This window comes from Podarcis vaucheri (assembly GCF_965113315.1).
Source record: "Podarcis vaucheri genome assembly, chromosome: 4".
Classification (NCBI taxonomy): domain Eukaryota; kingdom Metazoa; phylum Chordata; class Lepidosauria; order Squamata; family Lacertidae; genus Podarcis; species Podarcis vaucheri.
This window is the reverse complement of record NC_138762.1, coordinates 69,688,116-69,703,602: the sequence shown is the minus strand read 5'-3', so window position 1 is coordinate 69,703,602 and position 15,487 is coordinate 69,688,116. Positions and strand designations below refer to the sequence as shown.

Sequence of the window (15,487 nt, the reverse complement as noted above, 5' to 3'; positions counted from 1 at the left end):
CTGGGAAATATATTGGGAGTGACTATGTATTTTGCTTGTAGGTTACTTCTATGTATCTTCCATTGTGGTTTGTTCCTAATCTGCAATTTGTGCCGAAAAATGTGACCGCCTGCTATTAAAATGCACTGCATAAGTAATTGTGTGGGATGCTGTATATGAAAAAGTGGAAATGCATCTTCCATGTCGTAATATTTGCGTCTTATTCGCTTCGCACTGTTAGCCACTTAAAAATAAATAAATCATAGAACTCTTCCCATAACTCATAAGATACCTGTTTTTCCTAGTTGTAACTACTGCTAAGCCTTCTAGTAGTAACTAGTTTTATCAGCAAACTGCATAATGAAGTGCAGGCAGTTCCAGCAACCAGTTAACAATAGAATGCTAGTTGTGAATACAGTCTTACAAATCTCATATAGAATATGCAGCTGTTGCTACATTTGGGGCTGCATATAATACAAATATGTTTTTTCCAATAGATTGATGCAAGGGAAATTTATCTGCAAAGGCAAAGCCTGCTGAAAGATATTGAAACAGTAAGATCCCGAGAGGCAGAACTTAAGCAGAGAATAGAAGCTTTTGAACTGTGAGTTGTTAAACATTCATATAACTTTAGTTGGGGGAAAACCGCATATTTTTCTTGGCCTTCTAAATGCTAGTTAGTATGAAGCTTCATTTACTCTTATTTCATTAAATGTAATGGTACACCTCTAGAAACAGTATTATCCAGCTGCTTTTAGTGGCAGAATTGTTCCCTGTTAACTGAGTTTTATGGTGTTTCATTGAAAAGTTGGCATTGCTTTGACAGTTTGTCTTGAAGTCAATACATTTTTTTGTTTTTTAATTAAACCATCTAGATACTGACAACAGTGTGTGTTGATGTTTTGCCATTAGTCCTGATGTATATTTAGGAGAATATCGGTTTGTGAACTGCTTAGAGGTTTTCCATCAAATAAGTATGTAACTTTAGTTAGTTAAATACATACAATAAATAATATTTAAGCATAGTTGCTCGGGAATCCATAATTAACTGATTAGGCAGTTTAAGTTTGTCGCCTTTTAATTCCCTTTCCCTCCCCTTCAGTTTAATGATAGATGAAAATCCCTCTCATTACCCAGAAGAGGGAGCTGGTGAACCTTTGAAATAGAGGAATAAGCTTCATCCTCCCTTGTAATGCCTTTACTTTCAGCATTTGCAGTCCTAAATAATTAGTTCGTGAGCCAGTGTTGTTCAAGATTTCCTGAAATCAGTAGTATATGTTCAACAGTAGGGTTGTCAGATTTAAGGCCTAATCTTTACCACAGCCCACATTTAAATCTGTCAGGGCTTGGTAACTATGCTGTAAACTATCTGACATACCAGTGATTGCTGCAGTATGCTTTAATACAGGTCTCTGTGCTCATGCTGTGCAGAGTGTGGAACTTGTAATTTGCCAGCATTTGCAGTCAAACCGGAATGGGTAATAGTGACCCTGGATTTATGGCAGAGTAGTTTAAGCTGCCAGGATGTTTTTTGTTTTGCTTTGACATAATGAAGAAATTTGGGGTGGGGAACAGTGCCATGTGGGAAGAAGATTAAGATTAAGATAAGTTTGGGATTGACTACGGGAAGTAGCATAGGTGCTGTTAAAAGTGGCTTTACGCAAAGCACAGTGTGGGGGGAAGAGTTTGGATGGAGAGGGGTATCCGAAGAAGCTAACACCCAGCTTTACTGCTATTCTTGCTCTAAGCAACTTATTGGAAGGGTAGTTACAGAAGGGAACATTTGAATATGAAACTATTGTCCACATGATTAGCCATTGCTTTATAATATAATTATGGGAAATGTGGGGGTCTGAAGACTCATCTGAGTCACTTTAAACCTACCAAGTAAAAACATAATAACAAATCAAATAGCAAACTTAGTTCTCCATGTGTGGGTATTTAAGATGGCTGCATCCACATATGAGGGAGATGGTAGGAAGGTTGGTGAAAATTTCAAGGGTTGCAGGAGTACTAAAAAAAGGGAACTTTAAAAAAAAAGAACTCTAATGGGGTGGCAGAATATCCATTTGCTTCTTATTTCAGCACCCCCACTCCCCAAGAGGCAAGAATATTAATCCAGTATTATTGTTCTGGCTGGCCAGGGTCTTGGACAAGAGCACTCCTAGGCACATGTTGAAGCATTTTGTTGTGAGTTCCACTGTAATAATAAGTTCCCCATCATGTTTCTGATGCTTCTGTCACGTGATTTGTTCTGTTAGGATTGTTTTATTGTGCATTTTCTTTCATTGCTTCAGAGCTCAAAACCTTCAAGAATCAAAAAATAAAACTGTAGAAGATGCACTTCGTCATCGAGAGGTAACTGTGAAGAACATTGAAGAGACTTACGACCAGAAACTAAAGAATGAACTCCTAAAGTAATTAATTTACCTGTCTCCTTCAGTGTCTGCATATGATGCACATAGAAAAGTAGTCGCATAGTAAAGACAGACATACAGTGGTACCTCGCAAGACGAATGCCTCGCAAGACGGAAAACCCGCTAGACGAAAGGGTTTTCCGTTTTGGAGGTGCTTCGCAAGACGAATTTCCCTATGGGCTTGCTTCGCAAGACGACAGCCCATAGGGAAATATCCGGGACAGCGGGGAAGCGCAGCGCGTCTTCCCCACTGTCCTCGGACCTCCTCCGAAGCCGGGCGGTGGGGCGGGAACGCCTCCTCCCGCCGCCGCCGGGCTTCGGAACGCTGCTCCGAAGCCGGGCGGCGGGGCGGGAACACCTGCCCCCACCGCCGGGCTTCGGAACGCTGCTCCGAAGCCGGGCAGGGGGGCGGGAACACCTTCTGAAGGCGGGCGGGGGGCGAAAGTCTTTGTCCCCCCTGCCTGCCTTCCCAGGGGCTTTTAAATCGCCCTGGACAGCGGAGAAGTCCTCCACTGTCCCGGGGCGATTTTAAAATGCCGCCCGCCAGCATTTTAATATCGCCCGGACAGCGGAGAAGTCCTCCGCTGTCCCGGGGTTTTTTAAAATGCTGGGGGTGGGAAGAAAAGCCCTTGTCCCCCCCCCCCCCAGCCTTCAGAAGAGACCTGGTCTGAAGGCGGTTTCCCTAGGAACGCATTAATTGATTTTCAATGCATTCCTATGGGAAACCGTGCATCGCAAGACGAAAAACTCGCAAGACGAAGAGACTTGCGGAACGAATTAATTTCGTCTTGCGAGGCACCACTGTACTAATAAGTGAAACATTTATTGAGCATTTTTATATACTAGGGATGTTTCTGTCAGTGTGATGGGAAGAGATGGAATTTGGAGCTCTTGCCCTATGGACAAAAGGAGAGTAATGGAAGCAGCAAGCCTATAGAGGTTTCTTGTCCATCCTCTTGCAATGACCTGAAACTCTACTAGGGCAGGGGAGACTAGCCCACAAGTCGTATTTGCTCCCCTATATTTTTTTGTACCGTACTTTTCCGTGTGTAAGATGCCCCCATGTATTAGATGCCCCCTATTTTGGAGGACTCAAATTTAGGAAAATGGGGGAGATGGCACAAAGTTGTTGAGCTTTTTTGGGGGGGCAGGATTACCCGGGGTTGTTGAGTTTTTTTTTAATGCCAAAAATCGCTCACCCGCACGTACCTCTCGTCTGTTCCCTCAACAGCAGAAGCTGCCAATTGCCGCAGCATTGGCCAGTAAACACCACCCATTGACACAGCAACCAGTAACACGCACAATAGCCACCTGACAGCCATGGCAGAAACCAGTCGAACGTACACCGTATGCACTCCCCTTGTATAAGATGACCCCCCCTTTTTAGCATGATTTTTAAAGAGAAAAGCCTAGTCTACACAGAAAAGTACGGTACTTTACACCTTGCCCATGCCCACCTCCATACTTCAGTCCCTGGAGTGCTGACCAAAAGGCAATGTGATCCTCTGCCTTAAAAAGGCTAGCAATTGCTGTTTTAGGGATTTAGATTTTAATTAGGAGGTGCTCAAATATTCAATATTTAATCAGAAGATGCGCAGATGTTTAAACTCAGATTAAATTTTGTAGTGATGTCATGATTGAAGGAAATGCTGCTGGCAGTACACAGATATACTGGCCTCTTTCCTCCTGTGCCAAATTTGAACAAAAAGAAACCCAAGAGGGCCGTTTTAAGCAAGTTTCAATTGAGTTCATCTGCTTGGATTCAACTAGCTGTCAATTGTGTTTAGGACTATAATTTTATATATGGTTTCTACCTCTGATTTGTATCTGAAGATTGAACATGGTTAGTTATCCAGAATAAAGCTACTATGACTTCAGCTATAAAGACACATGGAATTGAAGCTGACAGTGCTTCAGTAATTTGGCAACACTTTGCAATGCTTTTTATTTCTAGGTATCAGCTTGAACTAAATGAAGAATACATAGCTAGAACCAAGAAAATTACTGAAGATGAGAAAAAAATTAAAGGTGTTTTTTATATCTATCTCTCTATTTTAAAAAACCCTACCACTCAAAAACAAATGTTTGACTTTTATTTAATGAAATATGTCTAATATAAAACTTTCCTGTTTTTGACCAGATAAAGCTATGCTTTTGCATGAAGAGACCATTTCCCTTAATTCAAAAAAGCAAGAATTTGAACATGCTATATCACATTCAAAAGAGCTTGAGGTAGCTAAGTTAAAATGTCTGTTTTAGCAATATATTTTTACCACCTTTATAATTCAGATAAATAAATTATCTAGTTATATCCTGTAAGAGGTCTACTAATTCTCCCCCCCCCCCCAATATGGTATTTATTTCCAGCTGGAAATAGATTCAGTCAAGGCTCAAGTTTTATTATTAAGCAAGCAAAATCAGTTGATGACAAAAAAACTGGAAGAAGTCTCAGATTATCCAACACTAAAAGAAGAGAAAATGGAACTTCAGGTGCAGAATAAGCTACTCAAACAACAGTTGGAAGAGGCGCGCAATGAAAACTTGGAACTCCGAGACAGTTAGTGTGAATCTAATATTCTTTGAAAAATTTTATTAGCAAGATTTGCAAAGAAAATACATTTTAGAAATGTAATAGCATGTCTGCTCTTTTCATTGTTTCTCTGTGTTAAATGTCTATTTGTTTTTCTTTTGTGTTTCTGTCATAACTAAATGGGTTTTTCAGGGTTTTCATAGTGCTTCAGGAAGTAACTCCTAAAGTCCAAAACTACTTATCTGCACCTATCTCTTTGCAAGACTGTCACTGGCACCTATTGAATAGTGACAATGACATCAATGGGCTTTCATTAAAATTGTGTTGCACAAGATATAAAATCTGTAGTAGCTAGCCAAAGGCTAAAGCATATGTGCTTTGCTGATTATATACAAATGACTGTGATTCAAGCAAGGAGCTAAAAAGATGACTTCAGATATAGAGGGACCTCAAGTGGCTTGGTTATATGCCCTTATTATAAGTGGTGTATGTCAATGTGTATATTATGTACTTGAGTGTTTTGATGCCCCAGAGGCTAAGATAGCCAAAAACACAAAACAATGACTCAAGTTTTTGAAGAAGATTCACCAATAGGACTTCATAAGGCCAAGTCCACTGTTTGCTCCTCTCCTTGGTTTGTTGTGCTGTGCTGTCCTCAGTATCCGTTTTGATTTGTGCAAAACCCACATTGTTTTTATTATTATTGGATGGAACCTTATTAATCTTTTGTTAAGTCCTGATTAATGCTAAGAAGGAGGTTCAGTGACTGCCTGCATCCAGGGCTTTCCAGGAGTTAAACCATTTGAATCATAGTATGGAACGCTAAAGAGTGTACAGTGGTACCTCTGGTTACGTACTTAATTCGTTCCAGAGGTCCATTCTTAACCTGAAACTGTTCTTAACCTGAAGCACCACTTTAGCTAATGGGGCTCCCTGCTGCTGCTGCGCTGCCAGAGCACAATTTGTGTTCTCATCCTGAAGCAAAGTTCTTAACCCGAGGTACTATTTCTGGGTTAGCGGAGTCTGTAACCTGAAGCGTATGTAACCCGAGGTACCACTGTAGTTGGATGGTCTACTACAGAGTATCTGTTTATCAGATGCAGTGTTTCCTGGCAAGATTAGATTTTAACTTATTCCTCCCCCCCCCCCTCCTATTTATAGAGTTGAGTCGGCCATCAGCTGAATATTTGGTCCTTGAGGCAGAGCTGAAAAGAGCAAAATATGCTAGGAAGCTTGAAGGTGAAGAATCTGACACTCATAAGCAGCTCTTGGAAAAACAGTTACAAAATGAGGTAAACTACCTTTTTGTTGTTGTTTACGCTAGTTCTTCTAAAAAACACTTTTTTTAACACAATATAATCAGCATAAATTCATCAGGCACATTTTCCTCACTCCAAATTATTAAAGTCTAAAACCAATGTTAAAAAATACAGTCTGATCCTGCAAAAGTAGTGCACACCCTCTACACTTGTATTTGCTGCTGAATTGAGAACTCTTTGCATGACACTAAGTAAATTGTTAGTGTTGTAAATGCTTACTGCGCTAATATTATACTTGAGGAATTAGACAACTAAATTCTCCCAAATAAAGGCAAAGTGTAGACTGCATTCATAGTCTTCATTTATCTAGATGAGGAACTGGTGCGCTCAAAATCAAAATATCTGTTTCTCTCTGTCTCCCTTCCACCAGTTCATTCATTTGAGACCTGGGGGGCTGATTGCTCATTTGTAACTATATGGATTAGTTGCTTCAGTGTGTTAAGAATGCTCTTGAATTAGTAAGGCATTTTGTCTCTGAAATCTTTTTAGATTGAACATTGTGTACAGCTGAAGACTCGGTTGTCGGAATGTGAAAATACTATCAGGAAGTTAAATGCCCAAATGGAAGACCTTAAGCTACAACTGAAACAGACACAGACAGGTTTGAAAAATCCTCTCCACTTTTGGGCTAACTCAATAAGATCAGGCTTTATTTAGAGCAATTTTATTTAAGCATTGGAGCAGATTGAAATAAAACACATGGAAAATGGCATGTATTGGTTTTTTTGGTAAAAGTCTGGTATTTGATATTGTGATTTTTAAAATTTATAACATTTTTTATTATGGAGAAAGATCTTGACCCTATGTAGACAATATCTGACAGTTCAGAAACAGAATCAGCAAAGATTCTTGTGGCATCTTAAAGAATAACAGTTTATTATGGGTACAATTTCATGGACTAAAGGCTCCTTAATCAGAGCCAAGAAACGAAAAGAGTCCATGCAATTTTTAGCCAGAGACCTTCCATAACTATATTTTATTCCTCCCAACTCAGATTTTCTTATTTGCCCCCCTTCATTCCTTTCTGTTACACCATTCTTTGTTTGAAATCACAATTTCTGAAATTGAGTTAAGTCCAATTTAAATGTGGCTTTCTGTGTATTTGGTTGCACCCCCCCCCCCGCCTTGGGTACGTTGCTGTAGCTTTAAGAGACCTCATACTCCTCCTCAAATCTTGAAATGACTAGGCAAATACTTTCATTATACTTCTATATTTGGTTTTAAACATTTTATTCTTGTGTGTGTAACTGCCTTCTGCTGGTATAGGCAGCTCTTTGGATCTAACTCTCTTCTTTTGTGGCTCTGACACTTTCAGCTTAATTTGAATATTTTCTGTGCATTTCGTTTGATCATACTAACTTTAAAAACCTGAAATAAACTTGAGGTTTTTTACTATATTAAATCATGTTGGATTTGTGTGTAGAATAACTATATATTAAAATGTAAGGTAAGTTCAGTTTTCATTTTTGCATGCTAATTATACAATGACCAAATCAAAATTTGTCTTAAATTGTTTTCTTTATCTCTATTAAATTCTTGCCTGTAGCATTAGAGAATGAAGTATATCGGAATCCAAAGCCCTCTTTGGTTGATCGTTCTGTCATTGACTTGTTTGGTGACAAGACTGTACCTCCTGATATTTATATAGATGGTGCTTTCCTGAAAACACAGCCAATGGCTGATTTTATTGGAATGGGAAATGGTACAAGCCCCAGACATCATCACCACGTGCTGAAATCTAACACTTCACAAGATTCTGATTTAGAATTTGTAGCTAATACAAAGGCGAGAATAAAAGAATTGGAGAGAGAAGCTGAATATTTAGAAGAGGCCTACAGGAATTACCAATACAGAGCCATTCAAACCACAGCTGGCCCAACAAAAACAACATTCTCTTCACCTATGGCAAGTAACTTTAACATGGCATCTCGCCAAAGACTTTGGTTTGCACAGGATGATCTATATTCCCAAGAATTACCCTTTCACTGCCAAAAAAATAAAAGCTATAGATGGACACCAGGAAATGGGGATCACTTGAAAGATCATCTAACCCCTCCACGGAAGAAGTCTACTTCTAGACGTCTGTCTTCTACTCCTGTTTCCAAAGCAAAGAGAAATATTAGTAACAAGCTGTTTTCTGAAGGTAAGCAATTTGATATTCATGAATTATGAGTGAAGTTGTTGCTTTGTGTGGATATCAGGAGCTACTGATATTAAGAGTTTTCTGCCGTGATGGTTCCTTCCCTTGGTCCATTTCTACTTGCTGCAAACATGGAAATGCTGTTTTTCATCTAACCCCCTTTTAATGCCACACTATTTATCATTGAAACTGATAGTCTTTTACTTGCTGACTCTCTGTAGTCTGTGTGTGTGTGTGTGTGTGTGTGTGTGTGTGTGTGTGTACGTACGCACGCACAGTATACTCTGATTAAACACACTCTTGCTCCTGCTATTTAATCAAAACATAGAGATAAACTCAAGTGAGAAGTACTGTGCAGAAAAAAATATTTTGTATTTTTTCCACAATGAACCATTTTTTTCTAATCTGAAAACCAGTGTTAGAGAGTACCAAGCCTATCTTTTAAGCACCCAAAGTCTTCCAATGTTCCTGTGTTTTTACCCCTCTTTAAAGTATTCTGTGGTTTTCCAGGAACAATTTCCAATGCACATCACTGGTATTAAGTGTTTTGTAGCTTACAGTAGCTGTTCAGATACTATTGCACAGTAATATGTGGTTGCCTTCTGTTCTGCAGATACAGTTGCCTCATCTTTTGCCGCCCCTCATCAGAATGCAGACCAACCTCTCTCCCCCATTCAAAGAACAGGCAACCTTTCATCTCCTGAACATGCTTCTAATATATCAGTTTCTTCTTCCCCAGCCTCCTGCAAACAAAAACTAAGGTAATGTTTATATACTGGTGAAAGATCTTCAGCTATGTCATGTCCCATATTTGTGTGTTACCTGTTGATATCCGTAATCAAATGTTCTTCCAAGAGAATGGTTTATCCTCAGGCACTTCAGTAGTTACAGTATCTTTTTGTGTACTGCATTTTTAATACATTACAGAAACATGGAGATACACCAAACATTTCCTAATCCCTTACACAAGCTGTGTGGTTTTTTTGCTGCTCAAGGCTGTGCCCTTGCATTCAAAAAGAGATGGAGATAGTAGTGGGCCCCTAACATGCAGACTCGGGGGTAGTGGTGAGTGAGTAGAGGTTGCTTAACTGTTGTGGGTCCGTATCCTGACCATGTTGTTCCACTTTGAGAGCTTTTTCCCATAATTGTTAGTGTGTTTGGTAATAATGCACCAGGAAGAAGGTAGAGAGTACTGTACAGTGGTATGCAAGTTGATAAAATGATGAGGCAACCTTGCTATTGTGAATATGAGATCATGAGTTTAGATATTGGATAGTATGACTGAAATCTGAATTATTAGAACACTTGGACAGCATGGAAGCTGTCATCCAGACTGCAGAAAGGAACCTTGCTATGGTTTTTCCCCTCCATACAACCTTAACTCAGTTTTCTGATGGTTGATGCTGGCATAGGGAAGACTGTGCATAAAGGCTCCTCCTGCAAGAGCAAAACAAAGAGCTTTGATAAGCTTTTCTTGTAACTAATGTTCATGTCTTTGTATGTTATACCCATGGTGTGCTCTGCAGATGTGACACGGGACTATATTAACTTTACGTTTTAGAAACTTTTCTAAACTAAATATGATCACTTTTCTCCCATCTCCTTCCTTTCTTTTAGTCTTCAGCAGCAGCAAGGTGAAACTCAGGGTGTTAGTGACTCTGCAAAATCTGAGAGGATCCTGTATAAAGACCTTGGAAATGATGACTCTGACCTTGGAAATGATGAGTCTGCCAGTAAATGTAAGTTTTTACTATATTTTTCAGAAAGAAGCAATGCAGATTTTTTTTATCTGGGAGCCACCTTTTTTTTAAAGCCAGAAATCTCTTTAAGTATGACTCTTGGGCTTTTTTTTTTTTTTTTGGCTTTTCATAACTTCTCAACTTGTTCTAAGGAAATGGGGGTGCCTTTTAAGACACCCCTTTTACCAGGCAACTGTGTAATGGTCTTAACATATAAAATGCATAGAACTGAAGCCTAGCCTAATCCTTGTGTATGTATGTGTGTAAATGTTAGTGGGAATGGTATTTGACATTGTATGACTTACACATTGGGCTTGGGAACCCATATTAGTAGAAAAGCAAAATATGCAGAAGCTGAAGCTGTACAAGTTATATTGGTTATATTGGTGAGGCCTTTGGGAAACTCTGGCACTCTTCTGATAGACATTTTAGTATATTTGATGTTTGCCACAACCTGGAAATGAAAAACTAGAGATAGTTTAAAACTGAGCTTTCCAAACTGTGTGTCGTAACACATTAGTGTGTTGGCTGCAGTGTGTAGTTGTGTCACGCAAATGCTCCTTGCGCTCCTTCCAGGGCTGGAAAGGGATTACTTTAACCTCCAGTTTGCTAGTAAAACTGAATTACTGTTTTGCAAAATGATGCATGTCTTAAATGTGTGTCACCAACATGAAAAGTTTGGAAAGCTCTGGTTTAAAACTTAGAAGATGTGATGTAAAAGAATGAGATTTAATGAAAGTGAAAAATGTTTGAATTGGATAATGCACAGGGAAAACCAGTAAGTGCATGAAAGAGAGGGTTACAGCAGTACAAACTATAATTTTGGTTGGACAGAACTATTGAGGGAGTGCAAATTAAAGCTTTGCCAAAAAAAAAAAATGCAACTATAACTTATTGGCTTGTGTTGCTATCACACAGTTCCTTGTGTTGATTCTCTCAGTGTTTGTAGATGGATATGAAAGGATGGATGGGCACATGTATACATTATCACTGGCAGCAGAGGCTTGGCTGAGGGGGGGGGCATGGTATACAAAAAAATTGTAAGATGTGTGGCATGCTGCATGTGACAGGTACCTCAGACTAATCGTCTGGATATTGAGCCTGTAAATTAGCCAGGTTATGTTTTGATATAATCTGTTTTGGGGATGGAGAACCTTTGGCACTTCAGATGGTGTTGGACTGTAACTCCCATAAGCCACAGCCTATGTGGCCATTGCTTATGGGTGATGACAGTTGTGGCCCTTCAGATGTTGCTGTTCCTTATAAAAACAAGATGTATATAATAACAGTAATGAAAAACCTGATATTAAAAGATAACAGACTGCTGCTTTCTGACAGAACCTGTTACAGTGATGTTTATGTATGGTGATAGAGGAGTTGAAACAACTGGAGAGGGACATGATGCTTGCAAGCCCTACCAAACACCAATAAACTCCAGCCTGAGAAGAGGCAAAACTATAGGAAACTTGAAAGTTTTGTTTTATGGAAGTGACTCAAATGCAACCAGCCCCCCCCCCCATATTTTGCATTCATGCTTGTGTCTCATTGGTGGATTTTAATCCTACAAAGTCCACATTGAGTTGAAGCTGTTTTGACTCTTTGCTTAGGAAACATATTGTAAGAACTAGTTTCCAAGCCAGACAGTCCCATGATTCTGATTAAAACAGCCCATTTGAAGTTTCTTCATTCTTAGGGTGATGGTTGGCTTGGCCAAGAAGAGCACTTAATTAATGGCTTGCACTTATGCATTCTGAACTCAGTCATTCCCACACTGTGTCCATTTCTTTGCCCTGCTTTGATAATTGCAGAATAATGAGGGCATTGTTCCTACTTCTCCTCTAGATCAAGAGGACATTCCAGAACAGCTCGAAAGCGATGTGTCACATCCATCTCACATTGTTAGTGGAAGCCATGTTCCGGCTACTGTGCCAGCAGCGGGCACTTCACAGCAGGACATAAGTGAGTTTTCAGCTCAAACAAGTGTGAATAGCCATTTTAGATGGCTTGTTTATCAAAGTATATGGAAACTGAAGCTTTTGCAGCATCTTGTCTGAAATACAGTAAATGGTATTATTTTAAACTGGCTACTGTCCATAACAGAATATCTTCATAATATATTTCAGTTTAGAGCTGCTTCAGTCAACATAAGAACATAATTTTTAAGTTTTTCCATACCTGTAACAGGAAGGCACACAATTATGTTAGACATTTGAAGATAAGGCAACAAGGAACCTAGGGGAACTCGAGAGGGGTGGGGAGTGAGTTTGATAGTAACTATTCTCCCTGCATAGTGCAGCACTTTCAACAATTTGTATGGGAAATGGGGATTCCAGAGGGCAAATGTTGAGAGAAATAGAAGCTCTGTGAAGTAACATGTTTCTTGTTTGCATATGAAAGGGTAATATTTGTGACAGGGAGCCCTGCAGCAGTCCTCTTCTCAAGCCTGCTATTTCTGTTAGACAGCTGAAACGGCTGTACTTGAAATTTTGTTTTGTTTTGTGACATTTCAACAAAATGCACCCCAACCATTAATATATTTCTGTACCCTACTGCACCATCATGATGGCTAGGCACAGGTAGGTTTTCTGTAGCTTAGTGATCTTGCACAGTCTTATGTAGAGAGTTTATTGGGCAGCCATAGAGTTGGAAAATCACCAATATACATTAAATGGAGGTAGAGGAAGCTGAATACAGTTTGTGCAGGACTTGACATATTCTGCTTCTCTGGATTATTAGTCTTTTCTATGCACTGTTAAGTACCTATCTGTTTGGAATAATATGCATCCATATACTTTAACTGTGTTTGATTTAATGCTTCGGAATGCAAAACTGTCTTTCTTTGCTTAATACTGCCCTCTATGTATTAGGTGGAGCAGAAATAACAGCCCTGGAGAAACAAAAGCATCCTGAAGAACAGGAGGAAGAAGAGGAGGAGGAGCAGGAGGAGCAAAAATGGGAAGAGAGGGAAGGAAAAAGGCAGCAAGAGAGGCAGGACACTTTGGAAAGAGAGCAAGGAGAACTGGAAAAAGCAAATGAAGAATTGGTAATGCATTTCAGAGTCTTGGTGATTTAAAATAGTTATTATAAACTAAAGAGTACTTTCTTTTTCTGGACCAGGACTGTAGGATACAGGCAGCCCCCCCCCCCCAGTATGTGTTTGATCTTGTAAATGCACATCACGCCGAACCCAGAAGTGACCTGGAAACGTCATAAAGACATCACTTAAAGGGCGCAATGGGGTGGGGTGTTTGCAGGCTTTTTCAGTGGGTTTCAGTTATACGCAATTGAACCAATGTACACAGTGCCTCGGAACGTAAACCCTGTGTAAACGGGGGGGGGGGGGCTGCCTGTATAGACAACAGATTCTCAGAGGCAGTTTTGTGGAGTGGCCATTGCGTGTAGTGTGCTGATAGAATTTCTGCAGAACTTGTTTTCCTTCCGGTGGAGATTGATAGATCAGAAGCTATTTGCCACCTGCCATTTTACCACCATATTGATTTGCCAGGGATATGAGTAAGCTGCTGTAAAGCTGCATTAAATTGGGTTTTCCCTGCTCTATTATATCCCCACTATATCCCACCCACCCTGGTTGAACAGAAATCAAATTTATTATATTGGATTACTCATAGTGCCTTAGTACTGGTAAAAGGAAAGTGTTTTACAAATAAAAATAAACTGGACAACCTTTGAATATTTCTTTTGGAAGAAGGAGATGGTTTATAGAGCAGCTATTTTTGAAGCTCTTTGTGCAGAATAGGAATTTTTATAAATGATCACTTCTGAGAGTATGCTGTCTTGGGGTGCTCTGATGATAGGAGGCTGCAGCCCTGCTACTTCTAATGGCAGGCTGGAGTCCTTCCCATCCAGTGGACTTCCTCTTGAGGAACTATGTGGTCAGCATTTCTTACCATTTCAGTAATAAAACCAAGATATGGCACATTAAATCTGACACCACCAAAGATGGAAAGTAAACTGCATCAGTTGTTCTTAGTATATGTTCTGGGGAAAGAGGGACCAGTACAAACATTCTCTTGGAGAACTGACTTTCTAACAATACTTTGCATTTAGCTGTTTTAATTTTTTATGCAAGTATTTCTAAACCACCATATAAAATATCAGGACTGTGTGTAACATTAAAGACATAAAACACCATTTGAGAAAGCAAAATATAGATAATGGTTAAGGTCACTGGCAAATCAAAAATTAAGCTGCTACAGTGAGCTTTCAACATTAATAAAAGGCCTTCAAGAGTCACCTGAAAGTCAGTAGCAAGGGTGCCTGCTGGAAGAATGTTCTCTATAGCATGGGATTGCAACATCAAACGCCCAACTTCTGGTTGAGGCCAGTTGCGCTTCTGTAAAATGGGGGATTTGATAATCAAATGTAGTTTAGTTCTGGTTGAAGTAAGCCACTTATTGATTACTGTGAGGATTTAACTTGTGTGTGAAGAGACATCATTATTGCAGGCAATTTGCTGCAACTAATTTTGTGCTGTTTCTTTTATATAGTCCTTTAAGATCCTTATAAAAGTATAGGATGCTGAGTGTAGGTAGGATTATGTTACCAGTGGCCCACATTTTAGTGGAGCATTCCTTTCTTCTCTGATAAAATGTTTTATGGTGTTCATTCTTTGGTTTCATAAAAGTGTATGCAAGAGTCAGTGGAAACTGAGAAAAAGCATGAAGATGTGGCAGATTTGGAAACCATTATCTCAAAGTCTGAAGAGCATGGTGGCGATGCTATTCCTAATCCACTGGAAAAATACATGAAAATAATACAGCAGAATCGGGAGCAGGAGTTTGCAAATGAGGTGATGTTGTCCATTATTATTGCATCTAATGTCCTGTGGTTAATAGGAGGTCTCCCATCTAGGTTCCGATTTGAAACAGATGTGCTTAGCATCAGCAAGATGGTGGTTTAATGCACCTGAGATGTATTAGTTTTGGAACTCATGTACTCCAAGAACAATCTCAGTAGTTCCTTTGTCTTTTTCACACTGGACAAGCAAGCATGCAAGATAGCATGTACACAACCAACTAAAGAGTAGAACAAGATCTAATTAATTTAAAATGTTGAGGTCTAGCTTTTGTTGTATCAGAAACTTGGGATATAAAGTCTATCTTATGTTTCCCCCACTTGAGGTCATTTAATAGTGTATTGCCAAATTATTTCGGTTAATAACCAACAAAAATTTCCAACGTACTAGATTGTTGTTGCAAACCTTGTGGATATTTGCAGTTGAGCTGATTCTTTTGCAGTTTGCTTTGCGGTTATCCAGAATTAACCATCTTCAGCTGAATTAATGATTAGCTTACAAGGACGGATTCCAAGCCATCATACTTCCTTGATTATAGCTTTTTGGC

The 15,487-nt window shown here is 39.4% G+C and overlaps 1 protein-coding gene across 5 annotated transcripts in view; it reads left to right on the top strand.

Annotated features, from left to right (window-relative positions):
- The window catches only part of OFD1 (OFD1 centriole and centriolar satellite protein), a 43,406-nt gene that overhangs the window by 13,161 nt on the left and 14,758 nt on the right, over positions 1–15,487 (top strand). For 4 of the 5 annotated variants that reach the window (XR_014219307.1, XM_082220860.1, XM_082220858.1 and 1 more), the window contains exons 9-21: positions 477–583; positions 2,277–2,396; positions 4,351–4,424; positions 4,537–4,628; positions 4,764–4,953; positions 6,088–6,218; positions 6,735–6,846; positions 7,792–8,388; positions 8,999–9,146; positions 10,003–10,124; positions 11,967–12,083; positions 12,992–13,167; positions 14,770–14,934. Coding sequence is in view for 4 of the 5 variants with exons in the window: in XM_082220860.1 (XP_082076986.1) it covers positions 477–583; positions 2,277–2,396; positions 4,351–4,424; positions 4,537–4,628; positions 4,764–4,953; positions 6,088–6,218; positions 6,735–6,846; positions 7,792–8,388; positions 8,999–9,146; positions 10,003–10,124; positions 11,967–12,083; positions 12,992–13,167; positions 14,770–14,934 (2,151 nt within the window). In the remaining variant the exon portion in view is untranslated. The remainder of the gene's footprint in view (positions 1–476; positions 584–2,276; positions 2,397–4,350; positions 4,425–4,536; positions 4,629–4,763; positions 4,954–6,087; positions 6,219–6,734; positions 6,847–7,791; positions 8,389–8,998; positions 9,147–10,002; positions 10,125–11,966; positions 12,084–12,991; positions 13,168–14,769; positions 14,935–15,487) is intronic. The other variant, XM_082220859.1, reaches the window with a different exon arrangement.